General features: G+C 37.8%; 1 protein-coding gene across 2 annotated transcripts in view; it reads left to right on the forward strand.

Annotated features, from left to right (window-relative positions):
- Positions 1 to 25,724, forward strand: part of ppm1h.L (protein phosphatase, Mg2+/Mn2+ dependent 1H L homeolog) — a 96,851-nt gene extending 71,127 nt beyond the window's left edge. The window contains exons 9-10 of one of the 2 annotated variants that reach the window (XM_041586282.1): positions 11,220 to 11,371; positions 25,643 to 25,724. In XM_041586282.1, coding sequence (XP_041442216.1) covers positions 11,220 to 11,371; positions 25,643 to 25,688 — 198 coding nt within the window. In that variant the 3' untranslated portion in view covers positions 25,689 to 25,724. Of the gene's footprint in view, positions 1 to 11,219; positions 11,372 to 14,282; positions 15,687 to 25,642 lie in introns of those variants that run through there. The other variant, XM_018252367.2, reaches the window with a different exon arrangement.
- The last annotated feature ends 246 nt before the right edge of the window (positions 25,725 to 25,970 follow it).

Here is a 25,970-nt window from a genome sequence, read left to right on the forward strand (position 1 = left end):
ACCCCTTCCCAGATGGATTTTTTCCCTTAATTGCCATATGATGTCTGGATTTTCAGTGCTGTTCCTGACCAGGTTGTTCCTCAACGTCTTAAAAACCTGTTAAAGGGCAACTTTACTAGGCATCTCCTTGATAGCTTCTTTGCTGCCAGCCAGGGGTAGATGGCATCTCCATTTGGGAATCACTCTGCATATCCAGCACTTGTCCTTCAGCCAAGAGTAACAACTTCCAACTAGTTCTCCACAGCCTTGTTTGTGACCCTGTTACTCTCGGGTCCTGTCAGCAATCTGATGTGGACCTCGATACTAAGTCTCCCTTTTTTCTGATTTTAATTGCATTGCGGGTAATTCCAGCTGGGGAATCCAATAGGAATCCAATATTACTATTTTTTTTTTTGTGCCTGTGTAAGCTTACACCAGTTATTCCTGGCCCTTTGATAGGCTGATATTTGAGGGTAACTGTAAATCCTCTATAGCAGATAAGTAAGACTGCAGGATGTGCCCGTGTCACTTAAAGTAACCAGTAACATCAAACCGTGAAAATATTTAGTTTTACATTTAAAGTTCATATTTGTTGATTGAGCTTCTACAAATATATAATTTCTTAACAACAAATGACCTATTATATGTTAGAAGGGGTTTCAACTTTAATGGTTGCCATACAGCTGCACAACAGTTTAATTGTGCAAGTTTCTGAAGCAAACACAAAGGGGTTCATTTATAAACACTTGTCAAATTTGCACCTGGGCAGTAACCCATGGCAACCATGACAACCCACATATTTACCCACTTTGATCCGCTACCCGACCCAGACCCGCAACTGCTTTATCCGCAACCCGCTGATCACAACAGGAAGTAATGTTGCTGCAAACTGGAAGTGACATCAAAAGTGGGCGGGACAGAGTAAAATATACCCACTAGAGTAAAATATAGACAATATAACATAAGAAATTTAGACGAGACCCACAACCCAACCTTCAGACCCACGACCCGCAGACCCAAATCTATACCCGCACCTGTATATCTTACCCTCATTCCTCAGGGTACTCGATTTTTTTATGGGTAACCCGCGGATACCTGACCCGCTGCAGGACTCTATTTCAGCCTGTGTTTATATGCAGGCCAAGATTCAGCCTGATGTGGCATAAGCCTAATAGCACATTATCTTTACCTGCATATAAAAAAACCTTTTTTTTTTTTTTTTTTTTTTTTAATATTACTAGAGACTGCCAATCTGGCTGCAGACTAATTACTGACAAATTATATTTGTGTCTGATCTTTGTTATTATATGATAGATGAAACATTGTGGTGCATATTTCCTATAGTATTTGTCCAGAATTAGGTTTTCTGGATCGTTCCTTACATATTACACACTCTTATTATATGCATCAAACCATTGTTTGCAATCTGAAACTGAAATCTAAACTCAGTTGGCTTAAAAAAAAAAAAAGGCAAAGTACTTTCAACCCAATTAAGAAAAAAAGAATTTCCATTAGCAATGTGTCTTCTGGAACATGCCACAAGAACAAAATATCTTCTTTGAATCTAACATACGTGTAATAATGTTAGCTATATAAAAGATGGATACTGTACTTAAGGTTAAGGCTCTTTCCAAGAAAGATTGTTTGTTTCAATACACACATGTAGAGCTGAATGCAGATATACAGGTAGAAACAATAGAATTCTACCTGCATCGGACAATTCAGCACGATTCAGTGGCCGATGTTTGGGTGCCTTACAAAGGCACCCGATAAAAATTTTCCATCCAGCCCTAAGAGCCGACCGATTTCCAAGTATTCTGCCAATATCGGTCGGCTCTTTTCCCACCATACATGTACCGAATATCATACGAAAATTAGTTTTGTACGATATTATCTATGCGTCTATGGCCTCCTTAAGGTATCTTCCATTTTTAGATATGTTCAGGCCCTGACTGGGATACAAAACAGGTCCTGGCATTCCAAGTACACAGAGGCCCAAACAGCCCCCAGCCCAATAAATAGTGTTTATGGTATTTTACAACAGCCCCTCTGGCATTTGCAAGAACCCACAGATTGACAGTCTGGGCCTGGATATGTTAACCTTGAATAAAAGAGGCAAAAACAATTGAAAGCACTTTTTTTTAGTGTCTGAGGAAATATCAAAACTAGCAAGTAATAGATGTTTTGACTATAGAGAATCTACTCCATTCAAAGGCAGATTAAGAGATGATATGTAGGATTGTGGCAGCTCAATATTTTTGCACATATTTTTGTGCCACCTATAAATTATAGTCAGAGATGGCATTATCAAACAAAAGTGATGAGAGTTTTGGGCAAAAAACAGGTGCAAGCCACCATGTTAATTTCACTTTGCACTTTACAGGTGTTCTTTCACTCTTCCAATTAATATATTGCTGCCTGTGTTTGCAGCTCTCCATTCATGAGGGGCAGGCTGGGTAAGGCATATAGAAATGCCCCTACTTGCCCCTAACTTTCTTGTTATTCAGCTTGTTTTAATCTGTTAAAAGGTGCAGATTGCAGCAATGCCCCTGATAGGACCCCCTTAGTGTTCTTTACACTTTGTAAATTATCCCTCCCATGCCCATAAACAAATTTAAGCACCAGAGTCTGGTGGTCCCACCACCCACAAAGAGCTAATGCTAAAGACCATTGTCCACAGAGCAACTGGCAAGGAAGCGCTGTGTCATTTGATCTTATTATTGTAAAAGTTAGAACATTACATGCAGTTACTCTCTACTCTATAGTATAGACATCAGAACTGGGATGCCAAGGTGGCAGACGGCGAAGAGGTAACAAAAAAAAGTTTTGTGCGTCAACAAGACTTACCCCTAATGATTTTCCACTGTGTCTGCTCTATATAAACGAAAAATGTTTAAAATATTGACAAGCTCATTTTCCTTAAGCTCTGTAGGGGAAACTATTACTCAAATGTCCTTGTATTTACACACACAACATGCCATGCCTAAACCTTAAAATGTTTGGTCTTGAAGTCAAATATTGCCTGATCCATCTGGGAAATAATGAAAGGCAGCATTAAACTACACAGATGGAAGACAGAACGCTGCATGGGAAAGAAAAAGACAAAAGGTATTGAAAGGCAAGATTTTAAGAGGGTGAATAAACGAAAGGGCAGATCTGCTTACAATCAGATTGCATGGTTTGAATTCCTTCACTCAATCATCTGTTTTGTGGTTAGCATATCACTTGAATTAGTCTGAAATGTAAGACTTATTTGCTAATCCTTCTACAAATTGCGCAGACCTTCAGCCACTAAGCTTAATGGCAGGACAGAATACGTTTTCCTCTTGCCATTGCTTTAAATTCAGGTAATCTCTGTGACCAGCAGTTAACCTTGGATTTTAACAAAACTGTAAAGAAAACCTATACTTTGTGCTCCCATTGAGATGGAGAAGTAAAATGATCAAAGGCTGATCTGTTTCATTACCGGTCGTGGCTTACTAATGTTTTATAAAAGAAAGAAGAACATCTGGAGAATACAAATATACTTCTAGAGCACTGGAAGCACTATGACTACTATTGCCCTTGAGTTGCTAACACTGGGTAAGAAGGACTTCTAAAGCCATAGTTTTCATTGTGTTAGTGTTGTACATATTTTGTATCACAGGGGTATATTTATCAAAGAGTGAAGTTAATAGTGAAGTTCTGCCACTAGAGTGAAATTCCGCCACTCTCCATTCATTTCTATGGGATTTTTATAGGCATATTTATCAAAGGGTGAACTTTCACTTTCACCCATTGATAAATACGCCTTTCAAAATCCCATAGAAATGAATTGAGAGCTGCGGAATTTCACTCTAGTGGCGGAACTTCACTCTTTGGTAAATTTACCCCACAGTATCCAGAATGTAGGTATTAAGTTGTTAAAGTACAAGTAGTAACAGAGTCCCCCAAAGACTAACAATAAGGTTTCTGACAGTTGCCTGAAAAGGTCCCAAAACAAACCCATTTGACAGTTATTTAAAACCTATATTATTTCATTTGTATTTGTTTTTTAAATGTTAAAATAATTCTGGTGTAAACAGGTATTAATTTAATCATTGTTATACTTAGGTAGCATAACCAATGGGTTGCAGGGCTATGAATTTTTCAGGCATAATTTGAGCCTGGGGAATGGTACATCTTCTGTCTGTATGCAGCATTCCAATTCACACTAGAAACTAGGCAGTAGTATGAATGAGAGAATGGAAGACGAATAAGAGAGGACCTGCATAAAAAGATAGATATTAAGAGGTAACTTTACAGAGGAATTGTTTTTTAGCTGCAGTCAGTGACTCCCCCAACAACCAGAGGCAGAACAAGAAGTCAAATAATTCTGGTCTTTTACCTTTAGTAACCAATTAGTAGGTAGTATTTACTAGTCACGTATTAAAGCAAATATAAAATTGTTGCATCAGTCTATATTCTTATGGAATATTTATGTTTTGATGCAAAAACCATTTTTCTGCTCTACTGAATAATTGTTGCCGGTTTAATATAGGCCTTATATTTGGCAAACTATCAGTTCTGTGCTGGCGGAGATTCACTTCACTTAGTTTGGAATTGTGGGCGGCAGCAGCATTGCTTAATATTCTCAAGCCATTGTCTGTGCCTGTGCTTACTGAGCTGCATGAATCAGAGGCTGACTCATCATATGAAAGGGAAAATAACACTGACACATATATTGCTAATTCAACCGCTCCCCCTTCTTCCTCTGATTATTGAGAAGACGTTATTCTATGTAACTTGCAGCATATTAAAGTCTTCTCACATCTGCAGGTTTTCTATATACAGACTACCGTCCACTTTAGCAACTGCCTGTAAGAATGTTTCTTAGGGCATGATATTTATTTATAGTCTATATTTATATTCTTAGCTATAATATAGTGCCAAGGCATGGATTCAGTGCTTTACAGAGATCTTTCAGTTGAATCCCTGCCCCAGTGGAGCTCACAGTCTTACATTCCCTAATTGTATCAGGAGCAATTACATTGATCAAATATGGATTCTGAAATCTCCTTCAGGGTTTCTCAAATTCACTAAAGTAAGGGTTTGCCAATGTCTCATGGGCAGTTATTACTTCAGGCAGCTGCTGCCATTTTTTTTTATAATTAGTTAAATTTTTATTTGTGTCTAGGGGTGATGTTTGATTTTATATGGGAATCTGAAGCAGTGGTCATTTTTTTCAGAACTGCCCTACTTAAAAACATAGTTGGAATCATTTACAACCAATAGGCAGTAATAACAGCCAAATGTTAGACCCTCCATTTGCATAGAATTCCCTGCAGCTCTGAAAAGCTGAAGACTGATGTTACCATGAGTTGTATTTCAACGACCAGTTCTGAAATGTCTACTTTATATCGATATTGTGGCCCTAAAAACTGTATTTAGCTACAGATTGTGGCCCTGTGCAGTTGACTTACATTTTAACCAATCAGATATTTGCTATCATATTCTACCTGCAGAAAGCTGGTCAATGCCAACTGCTGATTAGTTGCTGTGGGTTCCCTGCACTGGAATAAATTATTTCAGTATTAACATGGTCATATAACCAACTTTGTTTTGTGTGGCCATATTTGGTAAATGTAGCAATTTAGGTTCTGTTCGTTTATGTTGAAGGCCCAAAGGATAAGATCTGACAGGAGTGTGGCTCCTCTTTCTTCTTTATATACCAAGATAACTTTCTGTTTGGACAGGATAACTTCAATTTAACAGGATCACAGGATGGTCTTTTTGAATCTGCCCCCAGAGGTCAGGTCTGAACTAGGAGTCAAAATAGGCCCTGGCATTTCAATTACACAAAGGCCCAAACATCCCCCACCAGCCCACTAAATAGTGAGTGTCTATGGTATTTGCCAGAAACCACAGACTGGGCCTGCCAGAGGTGTTACACACACAGACGGGTAAGAATAGGCCAAAACTATTAAACTAAATAGCAATAGGCCAAACTGCCAGACCACCAGCTAATTGGGACTGATTTTTCAAAAATTTTACCCAAGAAAATAATCTCCTTTTTGTAAAAACAGCTAAATTTTTTCCAGTAATCTCAAATTGATCATAATTTATGGCAATAAATTAAATTGGTCAATGTGTAGTGCAGTTGTATCATTTAGTCAGTGTGTATATATATATATATATATACAGTTATAATAGTTATAGTTATAATTGGATTTTCAAGTGACACACAGAATATTCACCCAAGTGTAAATATAATATGCCTGCCAATAACAGTGAATGTCAAATCCAGCATAAAAAGACTAGCTAGATTTCTCCATCTCAGCCTATAGGGGCATATGTTGTCAAAACGCTGTGTAATGGGATTGTTCTCCTATTAAAATAATAGTTAATATATTTCAAAGGTTATGTTAATCACTGCTTAATTGTTAAATTACCAGAAAAACTTGCACACAGGATGCACACTTCTGCTGCCATCTATTCTCTGCAGCCCAGGAGAGCCAGTAGCATTGTAACCCTTACAGGAGAAAAGAAACAGGAATTGGATGCAAGGTTATTCTGTCAGTATACCATGTGCATATTTGTCTTTCTACGTGTCTGCCATCTTGCTTTTGTTCAGTGGATCCACCATAGAGCCTTTAAACTCCCATCCTGGTGGCCCAGTCACAGTCTCCTCAGCAATCAAACTAGGGTTTCTTGTACAAAACTGAGAACATTTGAGAATTTTTACATTAGTGGTTTCCATCAGCTTGAGATTTCTTGTGAACTTGACCTTTAATAAATCAGCCAGGATATGAGGAAAAAATATCTGCCTCTTCCCATGTGCCAGAGATTTCTTCACATGACATGTCTAAAGCAGAGTGCTATAAAGTCTGTTGTAAATCTACTTCCAAATAATTCTACATGCCTTAAGGAATCTAAGATATTCTTAATTCTTCAGTCCAAATTGGCTGCAGAAGAGCAGAGTGTTGGCTGCATAAATGGCTGCAGCTTTCTGCCAGGAGGGTTCATTTATACAATAAAAAGAGCCACTGATTTGTTTATTAAAGGGGTTGTTCACCTTAAAATTAACTTTTATTATTATGTAGAGAGTGAAATTTTGAGACAATTTGCAATCGGGTTCCATTTTTTATGGTTTTTGAGTTATTTAGCTTCTTATTCAGCAGCTCTCCGGTTTACAATTTCAGCAATCCAGTTTCTAGGTTCCAAATACTCAAGCATCCATGCGTTGATTTGAATAAGGGACTGGAATATTAATAGGAGAGGGCCTGAATAGAACAATGAGCAATGAAAAGTAGCAAGAACAATAAATGTGTAGCATTACAGGGCCTTTGTTTTTAGATGGGGTCAGTGACCCTATTTGAAAGCTGGAAAGAGTCAAAAGATACTGGCAACTAATTAAAAAAACAATACAAAATAAATAATGAAGACCAATGGAATTGGTCATTCTATAAAATATTAAAAGTTAACATAAAGGTGAACAACCCCTTTAAAATCATTTCAGGAGTCATGAGTTTTGGACATCTTTTACAAAGGCAGAATAATTCGCAAATGGCTACAAGTTCATTAGGTTTTTTTATGTTAAAAGTTGGGGGTGGAAAATCAGTTGCTGGAAAATGATTGGTTATTTTATAAACATTTCCTTCTCGCAGAGGGAAAAGAATGCAGAAAAGCGCATTAAACCATTCCAGGCGTGTAACTATGCCAAATAAAAGTGCATGTTTAGACGAGCTTGTGCAGCCCAGATGTACTGCTAAACTGAGAGGATTAACCGCATATCTGACTAGGCGTACATCTCCGGAATGGAATACTGAATATTATTTTCTCTTGGCAGCGTTTGCTGTAGCCGTCATGCTTCTTTTAATCGACTGCTGTTTCTTAGGTTAATTAAAGTGCGCTGCGAGCTCTGTCTGAACATTGGAAGGTTCGGCGTGTGGAATTTAAGAAGTGTGCAGTGACAGTTGGAATGCTGGCTGAAAGAAAACTAAGTAGAGACTTCACAAAAGATTCCTTTTAGAGCTTTGCAATGATCTATTTCATGGGCCAGATCCTGTCTCTGGATTGTGTAAACTCCACTAGTCAATACATGAAAAACCACTTTGTGAAAGATTAGCCTTATTGTGGGTGCATGCATTTTCTGGGCATCTATCCCTTTCAGAGATTTCTCTTTTTTTAAAAAGCAGCTGCCCCCACATACAGTGTATAATTACATTCTGTGCTTTCATAGAAGTTCACTGATAATCGCAGGTAAACACAGGCAGAAAATAAATCTTCATTTAGCCGGCTTTGGCTCCAGAATACATAGAAATATTTGACATTAAAATATGTAGATCATTTGGAAGCAAAACAGCCAACTGCAAAATACCATTTAATGGGTTTGTTTTTCAGGAACGTATTGGTCATAAAGGGCTACTGTTGGGGGCAGATTCACTAAGGGTCGAATTTCGAAGTTAAAAATACTTCGAAATTCGACCCTCGAATTGAAATCCTTCGACTTCGAATATCGAAGTCGAAGGATTTAGCGCTAATCCTTCGTTCGATCGATCGAAGGATTTTTCGTTCGATCGAACGATTAAATCCTTCGAATCGAACGATTCGAAGGATTTGAATCCAACGATCGAACGAAAATCCTTCGATCAAAAAAAGGTTAGCAAGCCTATGGGGACCTTCCCCATAGGCTAACATTGACTTCGGTAGGTTTTACCTGCCGAAGTAGGGGGTCGAAGTTTTTTTTAAAGGGCAAGTACTTCGACTATCCAATGGTCGAATAGTCGAACGATTTTTCGTTCGATTTCGTTCGAATTCGAACGAATTTAACCAATTCGATGGTCGAAGTACCAAAAAAATACTTCGAAATTCGAAGTATTTTTCATTCGAATCCTTCACTCGAGCTTAGTGAATCTGCCCCTAAGTGTATCTCACTCAGCAATATGGCTGCCTGACATGTCATATTTTCACCAACACAAATATAATTTTGGGCCCCTCTAGACTTTGGGTCAATAACTTGTCTACACAAAAATATACTGAAAGTGCTTATTTGTAAGGCCTGACTGCCCCCAAACAGTCAAAGGGTGTGCTACTCCTATTACTACATCCCTGTATAGATGTTGGGAACAAAGTAGAATGTGGCACCCTGTCTCCAGAGAAAGGAACACCCTTCTCATCTGCCATCTTCAAAAACGTAATCGGTAACTTAAAAACGTTACACTCTCCTAGCAAACCCCAATTTCCAATGAGGAACATTGGGGTTCACCACATGTTTAAACTGGGTTGTTGCATCTATTAATTGCCAAATGTTCTCATTCATGTCCTTCTCATATAGCATTGTTTTTCTATGCTGTTTTTCTGTGTGCCCGCAGTGTCTTTGACTAGGGCCTTGGCTTTTCTTTTTTAACACTTTCACATGGCCTCTCTCACCAACATCCTTAAGAATGATGATATAGATGGTTTGTTTACAAATATCTCAACAACAGCTGAAAGCTGCTCTTCCTGGGTAAGGTATAAACATATTTAGTAAGTGAACCAAAAATTGCTTTAGAACCATTTATATCCTTCTTTTAGATACAGTAGCTATTTTCTATTGTTGGAGGAAATGTCAGTATATTAAAAATAATTATAACGACCTACCCTAAGCAACATGGGGCCCATATTTGGAGCTTCAGTGCCTTTGGGTTTGTACAATAAGCACCAATAAGCACAATAAGGGTACCACATTTTTGCCACAGCCGTTTGTTAGGCTTTGGTTAGCATAATACACCTACACCGGCATCATACACCTACACTATTCCAGCTCTCAGTTAATACACTGATCATTTGCAGACGGCTATCAGAAAAGCATTACACTGGAAACTAGGTCAGATCACAGCACATACTCTTGGTGAGTTCCCAAAAGGAGTTTGGTTAAGTTGACTGTAAGAGGTAATACAGGTTACAACAACTGAATCTGAAGCCTATATGCAATTTTTTTTACATTGTATGAATCTGGTTGCTTCTTTATTAGTGTAAATAATAATACTGTGATTTAGCAACTAAGGGGGTTATTTATCAAAGTCTGAATTTAACTCAGTATTTTCTGCTACAAACTCCGATCAAATCTGTTCCATTTTTTATGCTTATTTATTATTACATTTTCCCAAAAATTTGCTTTGCGGGGAAAAAAAATCAGATTTTCACAATTTTTTCAGATTTTTCACCCGAAAACTACAGGGTATTGCACAAAACCCAGCGCACATCAAAAAATCATTGGGACTTCTCCCATTGACTTATATGCAACCTCGACAGGTCTGAGATGCCGGATTTTCTGATTCAGACTTTTTAATAAATTCATGATTTTTTTTAAAAGTCCGATTTTATAAAAAAAATTACAAATTACAAATTTTTCGTGATTTTTGCATACGGAGTTTAGTAAATAACCCCCTTAATGTCTGCTCTTATAAATAAAAGGTTATTAAATTTTTTAACGTTTCCTGCCAGGCCTTGTTTGTAGTCAAGGAAAAAAGGCAATGGCACACCAGGCACGATCAAGCAGGGAAAACCCTTGCAGAAGTTTATTTGCACACGATGCATCGTGTGCAAATAAACTTCTGCAAGGGTTTTCCCTGCTTGATCGTGCCTGGTGTGCCATTGCCTTTTTTCCTTGACCATTGTTCTAGGGGGGTGCCGATCCCCCCAGGTATTTGAGCACCCGGCAGAGTTCCTGAAGGCCAGGGTGTGCGAGGTGAATCCCCCCTTTTTTCTGGAGGCCTTGTTTGTAGAACAGTGTCAACTAATACCAGAAGCATCATGCACATTAGTCCTTCAGTGGGTTAAAAAGATGTGCAGAAAAGTGCTACAATATTAAGATAGGTTTGGAAAAATTCTTACAAATCCTAGATGATCTGTAGTGCTCATTGTGAGTGTCCCTAAACTAGGGGGCATACCTAAATGCAGCCTACTCCATTTGAATTATGCATCACAAACTGCCATCTCAGTTTCTAACTACCAGGCTTATAGGCTTATTTATGAAGCACCAATGTATTCTGCAATACGGTACAATAAATGGGTATATACACTGAACACTGGTTTGTCCTCTCTAGTTTTTTTTTTTTTTAACATTTAATAACCCAGACCTGGTCTATTTCTAAAATGATATCACCACCTATCCCACCTCCCATTAGCTGTCTCCTTTCATGATTAGTCACAGGCCAGTATGGGATATTTGGAATGTCTGGCACTAGCACTTGGAAAAACGTATAGAAGTCATCTGTTTGCCCTTTATGTTGTTATAGGTGAGAGTCTACGATCTAGTACAACATGAACACAGTGCAGATGATGTGCTTGTTCTGGCAACTGATGGCCTTTGGGATGTGTTGTTTAATGAAGAGGTATTAGAAGCTGTTACGAGTTTCCTTGCAAACTGTGACCCTGATGACCCTCACAGGTTTGTATACATATTATTCAAGGCAGAAATGTTTTATCAAAGTACATGCTTATTGAAGCAGCGTGTAACTCAAATGATATTGCCTTCTGTACATTAACAGGGAAGGATCATATAGGGTAATGCAATAAAAGTTGCAAAAGATTGAACCAGATTTACTAAACTATAGCAACCAATCAAGAGGTAGTATTCACTGGTCACCACTTGGGAAGGAAGCATTTGGTTGCTGTAGGTCACTAGTCCTGTGTACTAAAACGTGTTACTGAAAATGATAAACTCATGATACAATGCATGTATTGAGTACCTTAGATAGATAGGTAATACTAAATAGACAAATGCACATAATATACATAGTTAGATAGTCAAGTTGGGTTGAAAAATGACCAAAGCCCATCAAGTTCAAACCCTAGTGCACATACCTACACACACTCATACAGACTATCGGTACACTCACATATATACAGTACATACTCATACCTATGCCAATTAACTGTAAGATACTACACTTGATAAGAGGCAAAGTGATGTTTTCATCTCTCAAGTTAATGCCCTTTTTAATGCATACTTTATTTGCTTTAGTAGCCAAAGAATGACACTGCCTGGAATAGACAACTTGTTATCTACAAAAGCCACAAAATCCTTCTCATTTAAGGAAACTCCCAACACACTGCCATTTAATGTATAACTTGCATTTATATTATTTCTGCCAAAGTGCATAACCTTGCATTTATCAACATTGAACCTCATTTTTCAGTTTGCTGCCCAGTTTTCCAGTTTAGTCAAATCGTTATACTATAGCATCCTGCACAATGAGCACATGCATTTTGTGACCAGTGTACACAACAAATTGTGATGACAGTACTTTTAATGCCCACCTCCAGGTCATTAATGAACAGGTTAGAAAGCAAAGGACCAAGGAGAGAGCCCTGAACTCCATGAACACTTGTCCAACTAGAAAATGTCCCATTTACCACCACTCTTTGTAATATATTCTTCACCCAATTCTTTATCCAAATACAAATATCATGTTCCAGGTCAATATTCTTTAATTGAATCAGTAACCTTCTGTGTGGTATCAGGCTTATAGTTTTCAGGCTGAGAACAGGATCCATTTTTGAATAATGGCACAACATTAACAAATCGCTTGGCACCTTACCAGACCTCAAAACTAAAAAATTAAGTAAAGAGGTTTGGCAATCACAGAGCTAAGCTTTCTCAATACCCTGGGATGAATACTAGCTGGTCCTGTTCCTTTGCTTACCTTTATATGTTCTATTGTCTTTTGAATGTACTACTCAGTAACCCATTCATCAATAGCTATCATAGTAGAATGGGGTTTATTAAAAAAGGATATTTTCATTAGCTGGTTCCTAGCTTGTGTAGACAGATGAAGAATAACAGTCGAGAATCTGTACTTTTCCCCTGCTCTCATCAACAAATGACCTCCCCTTGATAATAAGGGTCACACCCCTTCTTGCTTTATATATATATATTTTTTTTACTATTTACAAATTTTAAAAATAATTTTGGATTCCTTTTACTTTTGACAATTTTTCATTGTAACCTTTTGCCCAGCTAAAATCGATACCCATAGTGATTCCACACTCTCCTCAGTGCCTTCCATTGTTATTTCTTTAGAGCATGGCTGTAATTCGGCTGTACATAAAGAAAAACTCCTCCAACATTTTTATTACTGTTATTCCTAAAAAGGGTATCACTGCCCAGTCATTTGCTTTATACCACCAGGTCTCAGTGATACCAATTATATCATAATTTTCAGCACATGCAAATAACAACATGAGAATATGTGTCAATATGCATACTACAGACTGGTCAGTGATAAGAAATCCTTTTATTGTAATAATTGAACAATCATTTTGTTCTGTTTTTAACTCTACTCTGAAAACATATGTGGAGAAAGTATTATTAAAATGTTCAGTGTAGTTATTTTGCTAAACGCCATTTACTGTATATTAATGTATAATATAGTGTATAATATAGTGTATAATAGCATGAAATGTTATGCTTTTTAAATGTTTGCTTGATTATGTGTTTTGACTGAGTTGAGGGAAATAGTGCTTTGAAGTATTGCTAGCTACTGCTGTATCTTTCCCAACACTATTTGTATGCTGAGTATAGTGGGATAGCTCTTTAGAAATAAATCTTTATACAGGTATGGGACCTGTTATCCAGAATGCTCGGGACCTGGGGTTATCCGGATAACGGATCTTTCTGTAATTTGGGTCTTTATGCCTTACGTCTACTAGAAATTCATTTAGACATTAATGAAACCCAATAGGCTGGTTTTGCTTCCAATAAGGATTAATTATATCTCAGTTGGGATCAAGTACAAGCTACTGTTTTATTATTACAGAGAAAAAGGAAATCATTTTTAAAAATTTGGAATTATTTGGATACAATGGAGTCCGTAATTCGGAGCTTTCTGGATATCTGGTTTCCGGATAAGATATCCTATACCTGTACATGTTTGATATATTTACCCCTCAGCTATAGGTTACGTGGCCAACATAGTGCAACCTTTGGTCTCCAAAGGGAGTTTAAACAGCAATGCGTAAATCTAACGTGCTTGTATTTTATAAGCAATTGGAAGTTTATTGTCAGCGGGACTATTCTCCGTGCTAGTAAGCTCAAAAGTAATAGTAACTGAAGACTTATAAGGCTTAAGTGTTTCCATAAAAGTTTATTGAAGGAAAGGGCCTTGCATTCACAACCATCCCTAGAGCATATAAATGCACAGGTGCTCTGGCGCCTTTAAATAATAAATGTCTCTGCCGTTGAATCTATTAAGTGCTGGTGGGATCAATACAGTGTGAGAATGCAGAAATGCAGTGCAGACAACATTCACATGCCCCACACAGTTGTGAGATCTAATTGTGCTTGTGCCGTCACACAGATACACACTGGCAGCACAGGATCTGGTAATGCGGGCGAGAGGTGTGCTCAAAGACCGGGGCTGGAGAATATCAAACGACAGGCTGGGCTCAGGAGACGACATCTCTGTTTACGTCATCCCTTTGGAACATGGAAACAGAGTATTATGATGTGAACATTAAGTGGCTGCATTCACTAGGGAAAAAGCTGGTTTTATCGTTTATATACTGTTAATATGCTGTAAAGGAGAACATGAAGGAAATTCATCACTGGAAGACTGATGTACAAAATCCTGTATTTTACCTTGTGGTTTGGGAACCTCAGAGCTGCTAATGTTACACAAATTCTACTACTTTACACTAAATTTGCCAGTTCAAGCAACGGGTTTTCCTTTTGTTCGAAAAATAAGTTCTTTACATGATGGCTTTTGCTTTAGGAAAAAAGAAACGTAGCACATTGTAGCCTGTTGTGGTTAATGCTATGACAGTTGCACAGTTTGCTCCATGTCTAGAAACCCGTAACTCCCAATCAGATTTGCTGACTGCTGACCGGGTAGTGTAGGTTGCTAAGCAAGGAGCAAACATTTTACCTATTCGTACTATTCACAGATGGAGCATCTATAATGGGGTGTCCATTCAGCTGCCTGTAGGCTTTGGTGCTGATATTATCTCACGGCAGTGCATCAGTGGGGACTTAATATATTCTTATAACTGCACAAAAGCTAATGCCAAGGCTGCACAATCTGTATTTGTCCATCTTTTTCTCAAAGCTTCAGCTTTTTGGGGGAGCAAAATCCAGGTACATTTTTAAACATCTAAACAATGTATCCAGTCTATTTAGCTTTTATTTATTTAGGTTTACAGTCTGAGAAGCTGTATCATTTTTATATGTGAAGACAAATGTTAAATAGGTGTTCTTCATTTTCAATGCACCTCGCTGTGCAAGCGGAACCTCTCTCTGTTTCCATACACATTTTGCTTGTTTGTGTGTTTATTCATCTATTAAGACCATCCCTGTCATATTTCCATTTCTGCCTGCCCAAAGCATGCAATTTGATGAAATGGTTCTACGCAGAAGAGATCAAAGTGGAGCCAGTTCAAAAGGCATAAGAAAGCTGTTAGCATAGCCTCTTACTCAGTAAAGGCAAATATTGCGTTAGCACTGACAGAATACATAATCAGACTGCTTACAGCTTCACATGAATCGAGAAGGAAGAACATTTGCCGTGTTCCCAGTTGAGCAATATTTCGAACATTGGTTTTCAAGTTATGTTTTGCTCCGTGACATTGCCGATATTGGTTTTGAAAGTGAATAAATCTCACATAGACAGGTATTAAGGGCTCATTTACCCGGCACAAAAGCTATGAGTGATGATGGGCACCCAAAGTGCATAGATGAGCGAGGCAAAGAGCTAGGCCAGAAAGCTACAAAAAAAAAAATGGAGACAAATTGTATTGTGGGTGAAAACGTTTTTTTGCACTCTGTACCTTGATTCATAGTTACAGTTCTTTTGTATTTAAATCATATTTAAACAGATATTTTGCCAGCATAAAAAGCACAACAAAGTGGAGGCCATTAGCGATGGATGTACACCTTTGTTCCCCTTTAAATTAACTTTTAGCATGATGTAGACAGTGATAGTCTGAGTCAGTTTGAAATTTGTCTTTATTTTTTATTACTTGTGATTTTTGAAGTTCTTAGCTGTTTGTTCAGCAGCTCTTCAGTTTGGAATATCAGCAGCTACCTGGTTGCTAGGGTCCAAGCTACCAGAGCAACCAGGCGGTGGTTTGAATGAGAGACTGGAATATAAATAGGATAGGGCCTGAACAGAAAATTAAGTAACAAGAAATAATTAAAAAATATATAAATCATTAAAAAATGAAAACCAATTGAAAAGTCTTTAAGAATTGTCCATTCTGTAACATACTATAAGTTAAATTGAAGGTGAACACCCCTTTAACGTCTAGCTTCACAGCCATGTGTCAACCAATTTATTTGTCCCTTTATTGCAGGGAACAGTTCTATAAATTCCCTAAACATCTAGTGGAGGAATAGTACATTTTTTTGCACACATTTTTTAATCATACATGTTTTTCTTATCGTTTTTAACATACTGTACTGAACAGTCACTGTTCCTGAAAGTAGCTACTGGTTTAGGATAAAAATGAGATGCTAGTAGTAGTAGTGTCAATGAGCCATGGTGGGGGGAATTCCTGTATTGCACTTTTATCATTTTATGATTGAAAATCTCAGTTTCATTTTTTTTTTTTTTTTTTAATCCCTCAACCCAACAATCTCTTGGTGCAATCTTCTGATTTGTGATGTCTTTCATGTGGGGATATAAACAATAGATTCAGGATACATGAATTGACTTCCTAGGGGATATAAATCGGGGACTAATAAAACAGTAAGTGGGAATATAGCTTCCCAGGGGCACAAATAATCCGTTGACCCTTTCTGCAGCGTTGGAGCATGCATTATGTGAGCTCTTAGGTAATGTCTTCTGGAGGATTAACAACAGAGCCTTATGAGCTGTGCTGAAAATCCTGCAAAAAAATCACTACTTCTCCCCGCAGAAATGCTAACAGAATTCATTAGTGTAAATGTAACTGTTCCAACTTGTCACTAGCAGTCAGTGGGTCAGCAGAGTAGAACAGAATGCGAAAGGCAGTAGCACAGACATTTTGGGCATGGCAGGAAAATTAAACCGGACAATGTATAGCAATATGGACACTATTTGTTTCTGAGGTTGTTGATGATTGTTATTGTGCCCTTTTTTCTCTCATATAATATTATTTATTATATTTTTGTCTTTGCACTTTGAACACAAGCATAGTTTTGCATCTCAGAATGAATATTGCATTTTTTTTTTTTAAATCTGTACATTTCTTTCCTGCATCTTGTCATGCATATATCAAGGAAACCATGGGAGTTCCCACCCATCACTTGGAATGTATAGTGGGGCATAACTAGACACAAAATGACTAGCAAACCCTCCCAAGCAAATGGAAATGATTTGCATTTTTTATATGAAAGCTGCACAATGGAGAATCTATGCAGGATGCCGTAGAGATCTCATTACCCATAACTGCTTTGTAGGAAATGTGGCTCATTATGAGTGTGAGAGATGGCATCGCTGTATTGATTCTCCTACAACATTTATTGACTTGTGGGGCAGCTGAATGATCTGTCTCGGCATATGGCCCCTTTCAATGGAAGTTGGAATCCTCTAAGGAGCAGCATTTGTAATCTCACAGAGAAGATAATGAAACATATTTATGATATATTGAGATGGCTATAGGGACGATGATATGCAGTAGCCTGGCTTCATATCTAGAAGAAAACTCCTTTTATTTCAATCACGTCTAGCCAGTCCTATTTTACTTGTTTTAATGATAATTGTGTATCTAGACTGTGCACAATAATATTAATACAGCTGTTTTTAAATCTTAAATAGGTACCATACTCATTCATTCATATAGATATCAATTTACAAGTATGTACATATGCAATTACAGGAAATAAGGTTACCAACAGGAGTCTTTATGTTTATTTCAGTCTTTACAAGCATTAGAGATTGTTGGTAACCCTAAAGGTAACTCCATTGGCATTCAGAGCAGTCTCCTAGCTTTGTTCATTCATGCAGAGTGTGATTGTATGTGCCTTTCATAATACATAGGCTGCATACTAAACACCCATAGGAAAGATTTAGCATCCTTTTAGGCTCTGTCTGCCCTGATAGGCAATTTAGAATGGGTTTAAATCTGCCTTACATTGTAAACAGTAGCGTTTGACCTACTGCAGCATATCTGATTAACTGCGAGTATGGCCCACATTCAGTCTGCAACATAGGATATAGGAGTATTTATGTAAATGTGTGTTTTAATAACCTTTGGAAGGGCATGGATTACCCGGAAGATAATTTGTGCCTCTGTGTTCTTTAGCAAGGGCTTTTGTGTTATACAAACTATAAGCGATAAAAGTATATTTATACAGAGCTGAAATAGACAGTTTATACTATATCTATTAAAACTAAAGCTTGACTATTTCTATAAATGTACATTGTGCTTACTGCATTTGTCCACACACCATTTGACAGGAAATATTGCTGTCATCTCCTAAACCTCATGTTATTCTGATTTTGGCTGTCTCCTCCTTTTTGTCAGTAGTCCTACCCATGCTCAGGTCAGCCTAGGTTGCTGTAGATCATTTTTGGACAGGCTTAACTGTTAATTAGTACACTTTGTACATGCTGGGGATATAATTAGTCTCTTGGAGACTCCATGAAATATGGGACTTTGAGGGACAAATTTGCAGGCAGGACTTTGTTTTTACCAATCAACAACTGCATGGATCTTCCGTGTGATCTCCCAAGCTGTTACAATAGCACATTACTAATATATAACTAATGTTATATGGGGCTTTAGTTGTCCTTTTAACTGAAGATCCAGATCTTTACTTTGCATCTGATTAAATGTGGTAACTAATGTATTCAAGGTGAAAAAAAATCCAAAATATCATAATAATTTAGTTTAGCAGATGAAAGAATACGGCCTTTAGTGTCTCTTTATTGGGCCCAATGGACTTGGACCTGTGTTTTAAGTGGTTTAAATTTGCAAGAACTGTTTTGTAATTCTTATGATTGTAGGTGCATTTTGCACAAGTCTGAGAGCTCTTAGGCCACTAAGGGGAAAATGGCTACTTTTATACAAGTGACTATTAATCAGAGTTGTTCTATTTCATAAAACCATTGTCAAGACTAAAATATCAATAAGGAGTGTGGTACACATGGTGTCAGGAGGAAATGCAAGAGCCAAAATGTCCTGACTGCCTGTTGCCACTTATTGTTGAAACCAGTGGAAAATAGATCTTTCCACTATCTGCAGTGGAGCTGCGAAGAAGGGTGGGTCGATGATGCAGTTCTCCGTCAAAACTCCACATATGCCATTGGCCTAACGAACATACATGCATGTTCAGCAAACACTTCAAAACTATTAAAAATATGTATGGCTTTTGCAGATTAGAATCAAAACGAATCTATCTAGGGATGCACTAAATCTTGGTTTCGGTTGAGGATTCAGCTGAATCCGAGCTATTTGTATCAGGATTCCAATTCAGCCGAATCCAAGAGCCTGAAATATAACCTGCACCAGGTATTTCCAGGTATTTTTGCCGCTGAATAACGGTTCAGATTCGGTTTGGGATTCGCAGATTTGGCCAATCATTGAAAAGCAGGGTTTGGTGCCTCCCTAAATCTAATATAACAGTGAAGCAGTATCTGAATGTGAAAATAACAAAATGTTCTTTAGAATCAGAAAGCTAAAGCCGGGAAATAAAGTCCTGAATGGTGGCAGCTTTTGCATTATCTTAGCTTTTATGTGCTGCACACGTGTGCTTTAGCAAGAAAGCTTGCTGGCTAGTGTATTGGAATTAAGAGAAGAGAACTAGGAGACAGTATAAAGTAAGGCTACAGATACTGTACGAAAAATAACCTCATTCTAAACCATCCCCCTATTATTCTGAAGGCAGACGCTGTTAAAAGGCAATTGGTTTTATAAGTGTTATTGTAGACTTGCAAACATAAACCTGCCGTAGTGTAACATCGTTGGGGATTCCTGGTCTTGTGATTGCACTTTATTGTTTAGAGCTGCACTGTTTGTACGAATCTTCTGGTTACTGCGTTATGTTTGTGCTTCACATATCCTGTTATGTGCTGATTATAAACACAGGCACACTGAATCTGGGCCAGCGAGACATTACAGTATCATTATGGAGTAAGGATGTCCTGTGAGCTGATAAAGATCCCAAGGAGACACATCTATCTTCTCACAAGACATTTTTGTCACCTCCTTTTCTTTGCAGCCAGTTGGAGAACTACAGTATTCCATCATTAGCCCTCTGTATAAGGGGAGGAAAATGGGAATTGCAGTCCTGGGGTGGTGAAGGTTGTCCTTATTGTTGATAAACTCAAATTATTTTATCCTAAGAAAAACTAATTGTTTCCCCACAAATACTTTGTTGCACTGTATAGTATACTGAGGATATTCCTGGAGTTGAGTTTGATGGATAGACCTTGAGCAAGTCCCACTACCCTTGTTTTCATGTACTGCATGGAATATCTGAAGTCAAGCGAGGAACTGATAAGCACACAAACTTTAAAGGAGAATTCAACCCCTTATTAAAAAAAACCCTACCCTACAGAGACATAGAAATGAAGCATTGTGTATTGCAGGCGGGCAAAGCAATGGAAACGGTTATGTAAAACAGTTCTGCTTTAAAAGTCCTTCTTTTCAACTATAAAGAGCAGATTTATCAAGAGTCGAAGGGAGGATTTGAATTTTGAGGTTTTTTTATGGTCAGAGATGTCAAATTCGAATAGGGAGTTATTCAAATTCGATACACATTTTTCAAAAAATTTTAATTCGATTTTTGAGATTGATCATGCTCTGGTCCTTTAAGAACTCGAATTAGACTATTCACCACCTGAAACCTGCCTAATTGCTTGTTTAAATCAATGGGAGATGTCCAGGCATAAATTTGGAGTTGTTTGCAGCCTTCCTGACATTGGAGTTTTTTTAATTCTCTGGTTGATCCTATTCGCCCGAGTTTAAAAAATGTGATTTTTATAATAATAATAAAAAAATAAAAAAACTCAAATGAATTTGAAATTCGACCCTTAATAAATGTGCCTCATTCTAATTTCCCCTCCTATATTTGTGCTTTTTTTCCCCCTTTTTTTTTTTTCTGGGCCAATATATAAATTGCGGTTGCATTTTACCTATTCTGTTTGTAAATGCCTACCAAAAATTTAAAGGCAAATACATGTTTAGATGCGAATGATTAATCAGGTGTTCCTCTCGTGACTGGCAGCTCTGGAAGTGCATATAATTCAGTACATTCCCCCTTTAACTGTATATCTCGTGTTTTTTTCAAATGCATTAAAAGTCCGAGTGTCGGGTTTATCACTGAGGAGACTTTGTAGCTGAAAGAGTTAATTATCCTCCTATTTCATTGCATCCTGCACTATGTTTTACATTTGTCTTTCCTTGGAAAGATGATGCGTTCGGCATACTTCAGCCAGCTGTGTAATGAGTTCTAGGAAAACCTTGGACTGGAGACTAAAACACATTGGTTAAATACTCGGAAGTTCTGGAGATGACGGGACATGTTGGAATGAGTGAGCCTTTTATCTTTGACTGGAGTTTTGTGTAATATTCCCACACCCGTTGTGCTGCTAGTGATCTCTGTGTAGAATCAGAACACCTCTATCTCTTACCCACTGACACTCCTTTCTGCATATCTAATCTATGGCAGCCTGTGCAAGCTCTATGCCAAGACAAGGCTCTCCTGCACTACAAAGCTGCAGCTTCTGCATGGCCTGAAATTGCATCTGATACGGTGCGTAGACCTCCCATAGGCCTCCTACTGGCATACAGCTTCCGTATGTGCTTTGAAACCACGATGGTTGATATTATAAAAGGGTTAGCAGTCCTTTCTCTTGATATGTTTACTCTATTCCTGTACATGTTCTTTAGTTCAGAAATATTTTTTCATGGGTTCTAATAAAATTCTAACTGTATATATACTGTAGATTTCTGCTATATATCTATAAAGAACAACTATAACCCTGTACGAGTTCTATTAGTACACTGGATGCCATGCTGTACAATGCCAGTGCAATATACATGTTCTGTCTTTCAAATTATATCATATGGCTGTTTTTGTTTTTAAGTTAAAGCAGAGACTCGCTGCAATTCGTGGAGATTAGTCGCCCCGGCGACAAATCTCCTCTTCTTTGGGGTGACTAATCTCACTGAACTGCTACCGCCGGCTAGAATGAAAATCGCTGGCGGGATGGCACACATAGGGCTTGGTTTTCCGAAGCCGCCTGAAGTTGCCTCACGAGGAAACTTCAGACGACTTTGGAAAACGAAGCGTTTGCTATCCCGCCGGTGATTTCCATTCTAGCCACGGGAAGGCAGTGGAAGCAGTTCGGGGAGATTAGTCGCCCGAAGAAGAGGAGATTTGCCGCCGGGCGAGTAATCTCCCCAAATTGCAGCGTCTCTCTGACCGTAATTGTTTGCAATCTCCTTTGATCTCTGTGATTTCTAAACACCAAAAGAGGCTTCTGGGAAAATATATAAAAAACTACTTTGTATTGGTTTCCCATAATGTAAGATCTGATTATCTTATGCATTGCTTTAATATGTCAGTTTTGCTTTAAAAGTCCTTCTTTTTAACTACAAGTTTATCTCATGCTAATTTCCCCTCGTATATTTGTGCTTCTTTTTTTCTTCTGCTGTTTCTTTCCTTTTTTGGGGGGGGGGGGGCGATATCTAAATGGTGGTTGCATTTTAATTTTACGTATTCTGTTTGTAAATGTCGCATTATCTACCAAAAAAATAAAAGAAAAATACATGTTTAGATGCAAATGATTGAACCAATGTTCCTCTCGTGACTGTGAAAATATTAATTTTGTAGTTGGAATTAGTTTAGTACAGGGATATATTTTATGTGTTTTGAAATGTATTTAAAAAGTGCAATGAAAAAAGGACATAATAGTACAATTTTAAACAGAGATCACAATATAAAAGTATATATCCAAAATGTTGTGTGTTTGGTATTTTTTCTTGTAATTCTTTTATTGCATTACCACTATTAAACTGTAATAGAGCAGGGTCTGGTCTGGTAAACGTGTCCAATGTGGGCCCACTGAACCGCCATAGCCCTTCACTAGACCCTCTAGCTGACCCTGAATGGAAAGTAGGGATGCACTGAATCCACTAATTTGGATTTGGCCAAACCCCGAATCCTTTGCAAAAGATTCAAAAGATATGCAAATTAGGAGCGGGAAGGGGGAAAAAATGTTTTACTTCCTTCTTTTGTGACAAAAAGTCGTGCAATTTCCCACCACACCTCTAATTTGCATATCCAAATTCAGATTCAGTTCAGCCGGGCAGAAGGATTAGGCCGAATCTGAATCCTGCTGAAAAATGCCAAATCCCGAACCGAAATCTGGATTCGTGCATCCCTACTGGAAAGGCTTAATATTTTTTGAAAAATCCAAAAAAACACTTGCTACTCAGCTGCTGCAATCTATACAGGCCTGTCAAAAAAGGCAAAAAGGGGCCACTGCCTATGAATAAGTACCTGTGGGTGCGAAACGCGTAAGGCGGAGCATCAATTGGTCTGTATGCCTACTTTTTAATATTTATGATAAATAAACAGTGACTTTTTAACTTTGAGAGTATTGACTGGGAATATATTTTTGAATTTTTAATATTTTTTGAACCAGGAAACCCCACAACTGGAAGTGACATCATTGCAAACTGGAAGTGTCGTTACTCCAAAGGTGGCTCAACCGGGTCATGGGGGGAAATGTCTTTTTTCCTTATTGGGGAGGATCAGAGTCTTGTTTACTTGGGTACAGGGGCATAACTATAGAGGAAGCAGACCGAGCTTTACAGGGAAGCCCAAGAATGAAAAGGGCCCAGTAATGAGCAGTTTCAATATATCTTGGTCGAGCAAGTCAACATAGCAATGTTTTGGGCCCCCTAAATTAAATTGCTGGGGGGGACAGTAACATCTAGTTATGCCACTGCTTGGGTACCCACAGACAACCCACAAAGTAATGAAATCGTAAATTTCCCGCCTGAAAATTGCCCACTTGCATGGTTTTGTACAGATACATGACCCAGATACATTTTATTTTTTTTTGTATTTTATTTTAAATAGGTCACTAATTTTAATTAATGATAATAATAATCAATAATTATAATCCATTCCCAACTGTGATTGTTTGGGGAGCAAAACAAGTATTTGTGTTAATTCATTTTACTGATCTTTTGTATCTTTAAAATATAACATGACCCTTAATTTCTTCCCAATTCACGTTCCTTTGTAGTCCTAATGGGTGTAGTAGCTATGAACAAACATATCTAATTAGCAATCCTATACCTGAAGACTGTTATACACTGGCCAACCCTTGGAAGTAATACATGGAGGTGGAATGGTCCTTTGGGAGGCAGTGTGTAGTCTTCACAAAAAGCTCTTCAGGTTCTTATGACGTATGTGTCTGCCTAAGCAGTTTAAAGGTTTCCTGTCAAGAACTGATAGTCTGATAATACTTCCTGTGACTTTATCCCACTACAAAGAAGAAAGCGCTAAAGCAAACAGAATAAAGTGAAACATTTAACAATATACATTCCATAAGTATAAGGCCAACTTAACTCCTTTATGCAGTGACTTCCTGCAATGACAAACAGGATTGTTACATTTTATAATCTGATAAACAATAAAAGCTGCTACAATGGTATTCTGATGGGATATACAGGTATAGGACCTGTTATCCACAATGCTCGGGACCTGGGCTTTTCCGGATAACGGATCTTTCTCTAATTTGGATCAAGTCTATTAGAAAATCATGTAAATGTTTAATAAACCCAATAGGATGGGTCTGATTCCAAAAAAGAATATCATCTTAGCTGGGATCAAGTACAATGTACTGTTTTATCACAGAGAAAAAGGAAAAAAATTTGGATAAGATGGAGTCTATGGGACGTAATTCGGAGCTTTCTGGATAACGGGTTTCCGGATAAGGGATCTGATACCTGCAGTAAACGCAGTTAAGCATTATACCAGGTACACTGAGCTACTAGAGGGGAAAGTTCAGACCAATCCATATGGTAACATCCACCCTTACTGTGTGTGTGTGTGTGTGTGTGTGTGTGTGTGTGTATATATATATATATATATATATATATATATATATATATATATATATATACTACTTGAGAACGCAGCACTGGCATGCATCTGGGGTCATTACAATAATAAATACAAATTAGCACAAAGTACAATAATACAAAGTACAGTTAAAATGAAGATAACGAGCTTACAGGTTGATTTGTCAACTTTTAATTACATTTTTTCCAAATCTCACAAATTCCATTTTCAACTTCAATACCAAAAAATGTAAAACGTCGGCATCTAAAAGCTTGTGAGTTCATGTTGACGTCCTTGGCAAAATTCAAGACTTTTTTTTGAGATTTTGTCAGGTTTTTTTGTGTGTAAACTCACAAATTTGTGGTGTTTGAGGTTTTTCCCGGAATTGTATTTAATCGAGTTTTTTTTTTTATACGGATATTTTAACAAATAAGCAAGCATTCAATTTTTTTTTTCAATTGTGAATTTATTCAAGTAGAAAAAACTTCCCAAATTCGACTTTTGATAAATAAGTCCATTGATGTCAAGGAGACAAGAGGAATGGAGTTTCTTGCCCCATACAGCTTGCAGCCTTTATTAACAGGAAAACATACATTTCTTCTTTTTTCCATTTAGGCTAGATTTACTCTGCTTTTAACCCCTTATTTCTTTCCCCAGGGGTATTGCCAGCTTCCCAAAAGACATAAAGCAGCTCTGCAACTAGGACTTTACATGATGTACGGTATCTATATTGCACCTAGAGAGCTTTGCTATGTATTCATACTAGCAGCACCATCCAGGTAAATGCAGCAACTTCCAGAACCGTCTAAACAATACCAGTTCCTTTTCAAGTGGTTCATGAGACCTAAAGCACTGGGGGGACATCCCTGGGGTTCTTTAAGCCTAGCAATGCCCCTGATTTACAGTATTCCCTACCTTGGATCGATAACACATTCCTGCTGGTCATGTTCTAAGGAGCTTTGGGGGCAGATTTATCAAGGGTCGA

This window comes from Xenopus laevis, chromosome 3L, assembly GCF_017654675.1.
Source record: "Xenopus laevis strain J_2021 chromosome 3L, Xenopus_laevis_v10.1, whole genome shotgun sequence".
Taxonomy (NCBI): Eukaryota; Metazoa; Chordata; class Amphibia; order Anura; family Pipidae; genus Xenopus; species Xenopus laevis.